General features: G+C 37.1%; 1 protein-coding gene and 1 long non-coding RNA gene across 6 annotated transcripts; both read left to right on the top strand.

Moving 5' to 3' along the window:
• Window positions 1–3370: 3370 nt before the first annotated feature.
• On the top strand, window positions 3371–12215 carry LOC106942633 (gastrula zinc finger protein XlCGF57.1-like). Of its 5 annotated transcripts, XM_015025958.1 has the most exons (5): window positions 3373–3689; window positions 8800–9455; window positions 9699–9850; window positions 10271–10302; window positions 10387–12215. In XM_015025958.1, exons 1-5 carry the CDS (start codon window positions 3521–3523, stop codon window positions 10818–10820), a joined length of 1443 nt encoding a protein of 480 aa, XP_014881444.1. In that variant the 5' UTR covers window positions 3373–3520; the 3' UTR covers window positions 10821–12215. The 5 variants fall into 5 exon arrangements, with proteins under 5 accessions (XP_014881440.1, XP_014881441.1, XP_014881444.1 ...); XM_015025956.1 differs by having other exon boundaries at window positions 10271–12215; XM_015025954.1 differs by having other exon boundaries at window positions 3371–3689; window positions 9699–12215.
• Window positions 6693–7099, top strand: LOC106942634 (uncharacterized). The gene is made up of 2 exons (XR_001423675.1): window positions 6693–6773; window positions 6881–7099. It is a non-coding gene; the product is annotated as an uncharacterized LOC106942634 (long non-coding RNA).
• Window positions 12216–12561: the final 346 nt, after the last annotated feature.

The raw sequence follows: 12561 nt of genomic DNA, 5'->3' as shown, positions 1-12561 counted from the left end.
CTGTGGGACCTGTGGAAAAAGTTTCTCTCGAAAAGACACTTTAAATGCTCATATGAAAATTCACACAGGTGAGAAGCCTTTCTCCTGTGGGACCTGTGGAAAGAGTTTCTCTCTAAAAAGTCGTTTGCATGATCACATGAGGATTCATACGGGTGAGAAGCCTTTCTCTTGTGGAACCTGTGGAAAAAGCTTCAGGTTGAAATCACTATTATGTTTTCACATGAGGATTCATACGGGTGAGAAACCTTTCTCATGTGGGACCTGTGGAAAAAGCTTCAGGATGAAAAAATTCTTACTTCAACACATAAAGATTCATATGGTTGCGAAACAGTGACGTGTGGTGAAGTTCATAGCTGGTGAGCCACTGACTTACGATGTGTAACTTTAGACACCACGCATGTCATTGTTTACGTACATAAATTTAGCACGTGCATACAACACTGGAGGGCAAAATGTCCATTCTTTTACATGTCATCCATAGCCATGTTAACTCAGTGAAACTGACATGTACTATGATCCACAGCAATGGGAAAAACCTAATCCACTTTCTCGCTCTGTATCGGCCAAGCTACACGCAGACTCAATGCCATAGCATCTGACAACAATGCCACTTCATGTTTTATAATTTAACACCAAAAAAAAACATTGAAGAATTTTGCTCATAGAACAGCACATTCAGTTTGTTGCAATAGTTTGTTTTAGGCTTAATGTTTTATTAATAAATGATTACTGTGGTAGATTTGCTCCCGCTTCTACTTTACTGAATTCTTTAGACATGCAAACTGCAGCCCACAAAACACATATTTCATTAACTAATTTTAAAACCAGGCATTAATCAATGTTTTACCTCAGTCCTGACTGAATGAAAATCATTATAATCTGTTTGTGTGAGGTTAATGATGAACAGCTGAAAAGTTACCGGGTTTATCAACTGCCGCTCCAACTCTTTTCCTGGTCATTTCTATGGATATTCTTTGCTGAATGTTGAATAAATATTAATATTGTTTCCACATATCATCCCCGATGTCTGCTGTACTATGGGTTGCACTATGTCAGCTTCTAAATGGCCGGTTCGCTTCAGGCAGCCTGAGTCGATCCCACCGCAGTGGGTCAGAACCAGATATCCTGATATAAAGAAACGATACCGGACTGTCACCACAACGCAGCTCAAAGCCCTGGTACCACCTGCTCACTGTTCGCTCTGCTTCACCTTAACGTTACTACCAGGCGGTTTGAACCGCTGCTGGAGGTGAGCAGCTGTGAATAGAAGTTGCTGGAAGATTCGGCCCAAAGCATTTGGAGTTTACAAAACATCAAATTCTGTAAATAATAATTTGGACCACAGCAAAAGCTGATCATGCCACAATTAAATAAATCAAAATGTCCCAAAAGCATCGGTGGACTGGGAAAGAGGCTACTGGGGGATTCCAGGTAGATTCCAGCAGAGATGAAGCGTCTCTTCATGCAGGGCCGCCCCAAGGTAGCATGGGGCCTTAGAATCATGATTTGGCCCCCTGGTCCTCCTGCTAAGCACCTCAGCATCAATAACATTGTTTAAATATAGATTTAGTGAAGTCTAGTGATAGGGGGCCCAGGTTAAACGGTTGAGTTTAAAATTAATCACTGATTATTGGTTATTTGCTGTGATGTATTTGTGAACAAACCCAGTTCAAACATAAAGATTACACCATATTGTAGCCATGGTGACATGACATAAACTATCAAGATGATTCTTTAAACTTTCACAAAGTAAACTTCCAAGTTAAATCCTAAATGTGCTGTTTATTTTCCCCTGCACAATGCATTAAATAAAATTTAATTTTATTGTCATTGTCCATAAATGACTGTTGCAGGTTTAGATCTATGGTCTGTATTACAATTCAACTATTTCTAGGGCCCCTGGATGTCTGGAGGCCCCTGAATGGCCCCTACTAGCAGCTACTGAGTTTTCTTTACCTTGATATCTCAGCCTTATAATTCTAGATCTCAGATGTGCAAACATTAAAATGACATAGAGCTTTATTATCTTTGAAGCAGTCTGCAGATAAATTGTTATGACAGATATTATTAGGGTTTATTTAGTAAAATAGCAGGAAATGTTCTTAGTTCATAACTTTATAACCAGCAAACTTCTCTCTGGTCTGTTTACAGCTACAGGCTCAGATCAACACAATCCTTCAGCTTCAGCAGAAACAGCAACTTTATATCAGGGAAACAGACTAAATCTGCTTTGCATTGTCCCCACATGATGACAATGATCCAGTCTGATCTGATTAAATATTTGATTCTTGATTAATATGGGTTATTGCTATGTTGCTGTACGGTGTTTTAAGATCTTGTCAGATTTTGATTTGGAGCTAACACCAGAGAGATTTTCCCACATATTTGTTTCACAAAAGGTTTCTACATGCTCTGCATAACCAAAGATATTTTCTCACCCATCCAAATGTTCAGAATCAGGTGATCCAATCCCTTTCATGGGACAAACCAGAACCAGGTTAATGTGACACATGTTGTGAAATAGATGTTAAAGATGTTTAAGGTTTGCAGCAGGAAACCAGGTTCATAACAGTATATTGATATTTCATACAGCTGCAAAATGACTTGTTTCTTAGCAGTGAGGAGCTTCAGTTAAACACTTTTTGTTCTTTTGGGAGGCGTCACAGTGTTTCCTCTGTTATTTTTATTTCTAACATTTTCTTTGTATATTTTTAAATGAGTGATTAATAATATCTCATTCCTCAGGTAGATATGAGCAAATTAATTACTTTAATTGTCTTTGTGGCTTTAATTAAAGTTATCTGTCTTCCTACATCTCGGCTCTTCAGTGACGTTTCATGATTTCACTTCTTTCAATGGAAACAGGAACCTTTATTCACAAGACAGACAGTTATTCTCTATCTTTTCAAGTCAAAACAACATTTCACTGTTTCTATGAAATGTATTCATTTGCAGTTTAACTTTAAAACTGAATCACAACCTTCAAAACTACAACCTTGAAATGTTTGTAAAACTTTAGACTTGTTTTACAAATTAAAACGATCATACTCAAAAATGTCATATGTACCAATATGGTCCTTTTGTAAGATTAAATACCTTTTGATAACTGAATCCAAGCTCACATTTCACAACAGTTTTTTCCATTAGTCAGAATGAAGTAATATTCTAAAAATAAATGCTGTTCTTCAATTAGCTGAAGAAAATCCTCATAATTAACAGAAATAAAAGGGTTGGAAATATCCATGTGTTTGTGTAATGACTTTAATACTGTGTTTCACTCACTGAAATATATGAACCTTTTATTATTGTTGTAAAATATTTAATGTAACTGTATGTTGAGAGGAGGCTCAAAGCGGAAAATTTAAAGGGGAACTAAAAATCGTTTACAGTTTCTTCAGTACAGCCAAAGTGAAACACACGGAAAGCTACGGAGCACACGAGGTAGCGTTAGCTCCTCTTAGAAGGTAGTTTGAAAACAGGTTTGGTGTTTTAGGTAAATATTTCCGTGTTTTCAGTAAAAATGTCTTCAGTTCAGCCTCAGAGAGAGTTTATCAACGAGCAGGAAACTCCTGGTGAAGAAACATTGACCGAGTTAAATGAAATTAACATTAAGATCGAAGAAAAGATGGAGGATCAGCGCAGACTGATGGATTTTACCAGGATACCGAAGATCTTCTTACACCGGATAGGTACGAAACAACTTCACGTTTTACTGATTAGTCGGGTTAAAGAGAGTTTTAGACATAAATAATCGTTGTGTATGGAAAGCTATTTAAAGAAGACGCTCAAATTGTAAACATTAAACAGAATGATTTGTGTTAAAGACAGTCATCATGTAATATCTAAATTACAGTTTGTGATCCGTAACAGTATTATTTCTACTCAAAGTACTGTTTAAAGTTCGGTTTAAAATTAGTAGTTGTGTGTAATCAATTTGTTTTGGTTTAGCTTCCCGCTATGTCAAATTAGAATTTATACTTTGTATTAATTGTTTAAATATAAAACTAAATATAATGTTTATTAAATTAAGATTGAGAACATAAAAATTTTGGATTTTTACCATAGAATACCTTTTGCTTTTCAATTACTGACTGATTAATTAAAATGGTTTATGAAACCTTCAAGTCTGAAAACAAACTATTTTTATTTTGACATTGCCTCAAATGAGGCCTGTCTTCAAACCTATGTTTTATAGATGACTTAACCCTGAACAGAAATATTTTACACTAACAGATTATAGAAATATTGTTTTGTGGCTGGCAAAACATGGATGCTTTTTAAAATTATTTATATAAGTTTAAAAACTTTATGTTCCTTTTTTAGTAAGAAACCCAGGAGTTTTCCCAGTGTATTACAAGTCTGGCGGGCAACCAGGCTAAGCATTATTTGTTCATTATTTGTAGTTTTTTATACAACAGTAACAGTGATGGCAAAGACTGGTTAAAGAGTCTCTTTGGTGAAACTACAACGACCTGCCACATCCTAATAAAGACAACTTCACAGTAAAGCTGTGACGTTTGCCACAGCTTTAGTGGCACAGCCTGCTACGGAACCCCTCAGCGGACATGGGAAAAATGCTTTTTTGCATTTCCTCACAAAAGTTCTGCATATTATCGCAGTAAGTTTTGCGTTTCCCCGCAATAAGCAAACAGGCCCTGGTCTAAACATTACTGTCAGGTTGATTGGATGGATGAATGGATGGATTTTTGTATAAATTTTCTTCAGGTTAACTTGGAAAGTGAGCTAATATAGTTACAGGTTAATTTTCTAAACTACAAAAAGTAACTGTCAGAGAAGCTAATAAATGAAAAATTGGACTCATTGATATCCAATAATACTGGTGTTATGCCAGATTTGCTAGCATTTTATTTTATAAATATTTTATCCGATTACTCGATTAATTGTAAGAATAATCAATAGATTACTCAATTACTAATATGTTTTACAACAACCCTAATTGTATTTTTTGATTAGGTGTTTTTTAAACAAGTTAAATATCGTTTCACTGACCCCGTCTTTCCACAACAAATAATTACCCAGTAATATTTTTACTTTTCTTGTCTACTTAGTTTTAGGGCTGGGCGATATGAGGAAAATCTAATATCTCAATATACTTTTGCTATATCACAATCAAATCAAATTTTATTTGTATAGCACATTTCAGCAGCAAGGCATTTCAAAGTGCTTCACATAATTAAAATAAAAACATCATGTGACATTGAATAAACAGTGAGAGAGGGAAAAAGATTTTAAGGAAACATTAAAACGGAAACAGTGAGAAAGAGAAATAAAAAGAAATTAAAAAGTAAAGATAAAAACATTAAAGAGATAAAAAAACCATCAAGAACATCAAAGACATCAAAACCCACACTCTAACCCTAATTTAGCCATAAGCAACTCTAAACAGGTGGGTTTTAAGTTGAGATTTAAAGGCACTCAGTGTTTCAGCTGTTTTACAGTTTTCTGGAAGTTTGTTCCAAATTTGTGGTGCATAGAAACTGAATGCTGCTTCTCCTCGTTTGGTTCTGGTTCTGGGGATGCAGAGCAGATCAGAACGAGAAGATCTGAGGGGTCTAGACGGTTGGTACAGCAATAACAGATCTTTAATGTATTGTGGTGCTAAACCGTTCAGTGATTTATAAACTAGCAACAGTATTTTAAAGTCTATCCTCTGAGCTACAGGGAGCCAGTGTAGGGACTTTAAAACTGGTGTTATAATTATATTGATGCACGATATATTTTGCAATATTCTTGAATGAGCTTCAAATGTTATGTTAAACTATAGAACTATTTCTGGATTATCGACAAATTTGTGACGGACTTATCTGAACTAGCAAACACTCAGACTGTTGGTGTGGATAGAGACGCAAGTTGGATGAAAGTCTTGCTGAGACTCGCAGCTCTGCTGAGGACTCTAAAACTCATTAACGGGATGGAGTCGATCTTGGAGAAGTTACTAGTTTTGGTTCTGTGGAACGACCCAACTAATTTGGATAATTGGGAACTGTGATGTATCGGAGAAACTTTAGGGAAGATTGAAATTCATAATCTATCCGATCTAAGACATTCTGTATCTGAATTGGCTTCCCCCGTGTGGCCTTGGAAGGGCTGCATATTTCCAATCTCCTTGAAGATATGTAAACATAAAGCTGCTTCCCTCCTCACCCCCTCCTGTATCCATGGAGCTGGGGAGCTGAACGCTACCAAGGACATTCCTGGATAACATCTTATTAGACTTCTGCCGGGAGGCTGAGCAACGTGGTTTCATGGCCCTTTGACGTCACCGCCTTCACTCATGTCTTTGTTTTGTCTGAATGTTGCCATTTGCCCTAATGTGTCTGTAACAGGGCGGCCGTTTGCGGTTGGATTTTACGGTGCAGAAGATTATGAGAGGTAGAGTCGGGTGGAAACAGCAGTTGGTTTATTCTCCTCACATCATCAACACACACTCAATAACAATCATCCCTCACAGGTGAAACTACAGGCTTAAATAGTCTCAGCTGTGTTGGACCCAACTACCTCCAATTCACAGGGAGATCTCACTTAAATCTCCACCTATTTAAATAAAATACACTTTATTAAATATAAACATTTAAATTTACTTTTTATAAATATTTTATATTTTATCTTACACCAAATGAAACACCACAAAAAACCCATAAACAATTATCTCCCCACACTTTTCAATGGCCTCTCCCGGAACCTATAAATGGTGTCTGGACCCCCGGGGTTGTATTTGTCCAAACACCCTGGAGAGGACACAGAAAAGACAGGTGAGTCACTCAATATCAGCACACCTAACAGATTATGCACAAACATTTGCTCAGTTTTACCCACCAGTAGCTCATTGCTCTGAGTAACAATTATCCTCCCTCCACAGGCAACCACCTCACTTTCCAATGAGGAGCAGCTGTGCAGAGCCCAGAACAAAAGGCTACATGCTAATTACTAAAATATTCAATAAATACAATTAAAACTTCTCATGTGCAAATTATTATTTATGTGCAAATCTCTGCTTAAAGTGCAGTGCTAAATAAAGTGCTTGTTAATAAAGTGCAAAAAGTGCTTTTAAAGTGCTATACAGTGACTTAAATAAAAATAGACCCAGTAATGAAGCTCTCTTCATTACAGTGTCCTTTCCTCTTTTTTGTTTTATTTTGTTAGAATTGGAATAACAGTGAACTCGAATCCTTAACTTCAACAGTCACTACTTAGTTATTTTTATACGTCTTTTAGCTTATTTTGTTAGAAACTGTGGAGTAATGCCTATTTACATCAATATTATACAGCCCAGAAATGGAATCGGAATTAGAATAACTACAAACTTAGAATCCAGAAATACTTGACAGGTACAGTCACAACTTAGTTACTTTTACACAACTGCTTTCTAGAAACTGTGAATTACTCACTTTTACCCAGAAAAGGAATTAGATTAGTCACTCTTTAGCTTATTTTATCAAAAACTGTAGAATACTCAGTATTTAGATGCAGAGACCAGAAGCCCAGAGGAAACTTCTGGATCAAGATTATTAGACTATTTTTCAGACTCCTGTTGTCTCAACCCAGAAATGGAATTAGACGAGAGGAAACTTAGCAACCCTGAACAGGAGCTCCTAGTTTACATACTTTAGATCAATATTAGATTCACTTTCTTCTTTTGCTCTTTCCTTTGGTTTGTTTATTTTGTTTGTATTTCCTTTTAATTCATGTAAAGCACTTCAAATTGCCTTGTTGTTGAAAATGTGCTATATAAATAAAATTACCTTTTACCTTACTTATTAATAATCTCAAAATACACATCAAGTATAAAAGCATGAAACTGTAACGAACTGAATGTTCTGTTCTATGTGGGGTATTGTTTGAGTGTTTTTGGTTCTGAATCCAGATACATAAAGTTGGGTTGTTGTCAGTTGTTATGGCAATGAGTCTGCGTGTATCGTAAAACTGACAGAGAGCGAGAAAATAAAGGAATGAGCGGTTTTGAAGTATTTTTTCCATTGCATTGCTAAATGAATCATAGCTATGTCTCCAGGTTTAATTTTAACGGACCAGTTCTACCATTCACGGCTCACCTCAAACTTCCGCTGTCGCCATGTTGTTTGTATTTCTCCGGCCGCGTGATTGATAGAAAATGTCCTGGTTGGGAGGGGAGAGCCTGGGCTTTTGAACTGAGCCTGACTGAACATAACAGAGTCTTTCTCAATGTTCTGCTTGGTGTCGATATGCAGAATTAATTGGAATGCAAAGCGCCGACAGGTTTGCAATTGCAACATACGCCAAAGCATCGTTGAGGCGCATGAACCATTCGAGGTTCTTACAACTTTAACTGTTGTTGCTGCAGTAATAAAGAACAGATGTTTATGCAAATGAGGATCGGAAAGAAGACATGAAACCAAAACCAGCAACAGGGTTTAAAATACTTATTTTCTTTTTAATGTTCATTAGAAAACAAGTTGTTCTATGCATTAAATGTTTTCAGCATATGATTATGTGTAAGACTAATAATATACTAACGGCATATAACAGGATTAAATCAAGCTGCTGTTTGATCTGTTTTTGTCCTGGAGGCACGAGGTTTAATTATCACCATCTTGCTTTCTCTGCTGGAGATCCATAGTATGTTTTGACTGATTTCTAGATCCCTTCCAGTCAGACAGACTAAAGTGGTTAAGTTAATTTTTATACTTATGAATTTGTAATTTTAGTCTTTGGATCACTTGAAAAGGCTTTAAGTGATTAAAGTGAAGGAATCATTCTCTTACTCACATTTAAAAGCTTTTGTTTTGTCTCTTTGTCCAGATCTCCCACAGTGCTGGGTGTGTAAAGAGGAGGAGGTTCTGAATGAATTCAGCTACCAGGACAGGAAGTCCAGTTCATATAAAGAAGAACCAGAACATCAAGAGTTCAAAGAGGAAGAGAAGCCACTCAGCATCAGTCAGGATGAAGAGCAGATTGTGGTGAAACAGGAGACTGATGACATTTTGGTGAATCCTCCTAATGTGCAAAGAATCCACAATGAAACAGAACCACAGAGGAACCAACTCATCTCTCATGGTTCTGCTGAGGATGAGAACCAGGATCAGGAAGGAAGCAAATCTGAAGACCCAGGAAAAAAGAGAGGCGAAGAACAGAAACAAAAGGAGAATTACAAGAAAACCAAACAGCAGAAAGGCAGAACTGACACTGAAAAACAAAAAAAGCACAAGAAAGCTCACCCAGGGCAAAAATCATATTCTTGTAAAATTTGTGATAAAATCTTTTCTCAAAACGGTAACATGACGAGACACATGAGAACACACACAGGAGTAAAACCTTTTACATGTTCAACCTGTGGAAAAAGTTACAGAGAAAAGGCTGGTTTAATTTTTCACATGAGAATTCACACAGATGAGAAACCTTTTTCCTGTGGGACCTGTGGAAAACGTTTCTTCCATAAAAGTACGTTAAATATTCACATGAGAATTCACACAGGTGAGAAACCTTTCTCTTGTGGAAACTGTGGAAAGAGATACAGTGAAAGAAAGGCTTTAAATCGTCACATGAAAATTCATATGGCCCAGAAGCCTTTCTCTTGTGGGACCTGTGGAAAAAGTTTCTCTCGAAAAGACACTTTAAATAGTCATATGAAAGTTCACACAGGTGAGAAGCTTTTTTCCTGTGGAAAGAGTTACAGTGAAAGAAAGACTTTAATTCATCACATGAGAATTCACACAGGTGAGAAGCCTTTTTCATGTGGGTCCTGTGGAAAGAGTTACAGTGAAAGAAGCGCTTTAAATCGTCACATGAAAATTCACACAGGTGAGAAGCCTTTCTCTTGTGGGACCTGCGGAAAAAGTTTCTCTCGAAAAGAACATTTAAATGGTCATATAAAAGTTCATACAGGTGAGAAGCCTTTTTCCTGTGGGACCTGTGGAAAGAGTTATAGTGAAAGAAAGACTTTAATTCATCACATGAGAATTCACACAGGTGAGAAGCCTTTCTCATGTGTCAGCTGTGGAAAAAGTTTCAGGCAGAAATCACATCTACTTAATCACATGATTATTCATACAGGTGAGAGGCCTTTTTCATGTGGGACTTGTGGAAAGAGATGCACTCAAAGATGGACTTTCACTCATCACATGAGAATTCACACAGGTGAGAGGCCTTTTTCATGTGGGACCTGTGGAAAAACTTTTGCTATAAAACAAACTTTAAAGAAGCATATGATGATTCACACAGGCAAGAAGCCTTTCTTATGTGGAACTTGTGGAAAAGGTTTCAGGGTCAAAACTCATTTACTTTGTCACATGACGACACATACAGGTGAGAAGCCTTTCTCATGTGGAACTTGTGGAAAAGGTTTCAGGATCAAAACTCATTTACTTTGTCACATGACGACCCATACAGGTGAGAAGACTTTCTCTTGTGGGACTTGTGGAAAAAGTTTCTCTCGAAAAAATGCTTTAAATTGTCATATGAAAATCCACACGGGTGAGAAGCCTTTCCTGTGTGAGAATTGTGGAAAAAGTTTCAGGAGGAAATCACAACTACTTGATCACATCAGGGTTCACACGGGTGAGAACCCTTTCTCTTGTGGGACTTGTGGAAAAAGTTTCTCTCGAAAAGATGCTTTAAATAGTCATATGAAAATCCACACGGATGAGAAGCCTTTCCCGTGTGAGAATTGTGGAAAAAGTTTCAGGAGGAAATCACAACTACTTGATCACATGAGGATTCATACCGGTGAGAAACCGTTCTCATGTGGGACCTGTGGAAAGAGTTATAGGAATAGAAGTAGTTTAACTCATCACATGAAGACTCACTTAGATGAGAAGCCTTAGACCCAAAACACCTTGGAACCATTTTAGCATCCGATCCAATAGAAAATCTCGTCGAATGATGTACAGAGCAACTAGACCACCTTAATATCAACAGGGCCTTAAAGGCTGCTATGATTCCCTGTGATTGCTTTCTCTTTAGCTCTCAGCGAAAGCAGATCATTTTCTCTTTGCTCCCTTATCTATTCCTCCCCAACTTCACTTGCTCCGTTTATGTGCTGGCTTTTTAGGAGTCTCTCTTTGCACATCCTCTGAATCTACAACTAATGGATCTGGTTAACTGGTCTCTCAATAATGCAGTTAATCAAACTTTCTCAACAAAAAGACTGCACAGGAGAGCCCACTCATCCTTCAGGGACACACCTGATGGGATACATCCTGGATTTATTCAGATTCATGATGACAGGATTTCAGCTTATGGATTCCTGGAATATTGACAAGTTTGTGATGGACTTGGGCCAACTAGCAAACACTGTAGGGCAGTTGTAAACAAATATTTTAGTAATCGAGTAATCTATTGATTGTTTTTATGATTGGATTAAAAAGATTGGTATTAGAGATTTTTGTGTTATCATTTTCAGTCTAATGCTAATCAATAATTAATCAACATTCAGTCTACTGTTAATCGGTAATGACATACGGTGCTTAAACTTTTTGATTGCTGTGTCGAATATCTGTGTTCCTGAGAACTGATTGTTCCCTCCAGATTCTGCTCTCAAGGGAAAGAGCCTGATGACCTGTGTGTTAGATTGAGCTGCCATCTGTCTTGTTTATCTTTTCCGACTATTGTTTTCCCAAATAAAAGGCTCTAGAGAGAGAAGTCAGAACACTCTGTGAACAACTCAGGAGAGCACAGCCTCTCAGGGTGGTGTCTGCAAAATCATTGGCCCAGCGTGCTGTACTTTTGCTCCGGACGAAACAGGAACCGGTGGAACTATTTCTGATGCTCTATATGAACTGGAGGAGCTTAAAAATTACATGGAAAGTGGAACGCAGGGATCATCTTCCTTTGATCTTCTTTCTTTGCTCACTTCTGGACCATGGTGGAGTTTACTGCTGAAGATTGTATCACCACTTCTGACTGTATTGATTCTTTTTTGCCTGTTTACAGGCTGCATTATTCCATGCCTTCGAAGTCTGATGCTAAAGACATTTAACACTGCTGTGGTCAACTATCAGCTGGTGAAAATAACCTGACACAAATGAAGACAACTTGTTTGAAATTTGTGGTGATGAAGTTCTGTAATCAATAAACAGATGAATTCATTTGCTGAATGATTCCTACACCGAAAATGTGAAAACGAATGGTGTTGGTGATGAGAAAACTGCATTTGATTTTTTGCTGTTTCTTTTATTTTTTCATTTATTTCGTTATATTCATTTATTCATTGTGTAATTTTATGTTTAGATTAGGAAAAAAAAAAGGGAATCTTGCATTTATTAGATCTTTTCTATGCTTAGCTTTGAATAAGTTTACACGCATGGTAAAATGATAAAAAGGGGGGAATGTTAGAGATTTTTGTATTTTTGTGTTATCATTTTCAGTCTAATGCTAATCAATAATTAATCAACATTCAGTCTAATATTAATTGGTAATGACATACGGTGCTAAAACTTTTTGATTGCTGTGTTGAATATCTGTTCCTGAGAAATGATTGTTCCCTCCAGATTCTGCTCTCAAGGGAAAGAGCCTGATGGCCTGTGTGTTAGATTGAGCTGCCACCTGTCTTTTTGTTTATCTTTT

This window comes from Poecilia latipinna, unplaced genomic scaffold, assembly GCF_001443285.1.
Source record: "Poecilia latipinna isolate Pla-1442-1.1 unplaced genomic scaffold, P_latipinna-1.0 Scaffold4433, whole genome shotgun sequence".
In the NCBI taxonomy this organism is placed as follows: domain Eukaryota; kingdom Metazoa; phylum Chordata; class Actinopteri; order Cyprinodontiformes; family Poeciliidae; genus Poecilia; species Poecilia latipinna.
Note: the sequence above shows the minus strand (reverse complement) of the source record. Positions and strands in the feature narration are given on the sequence as shown.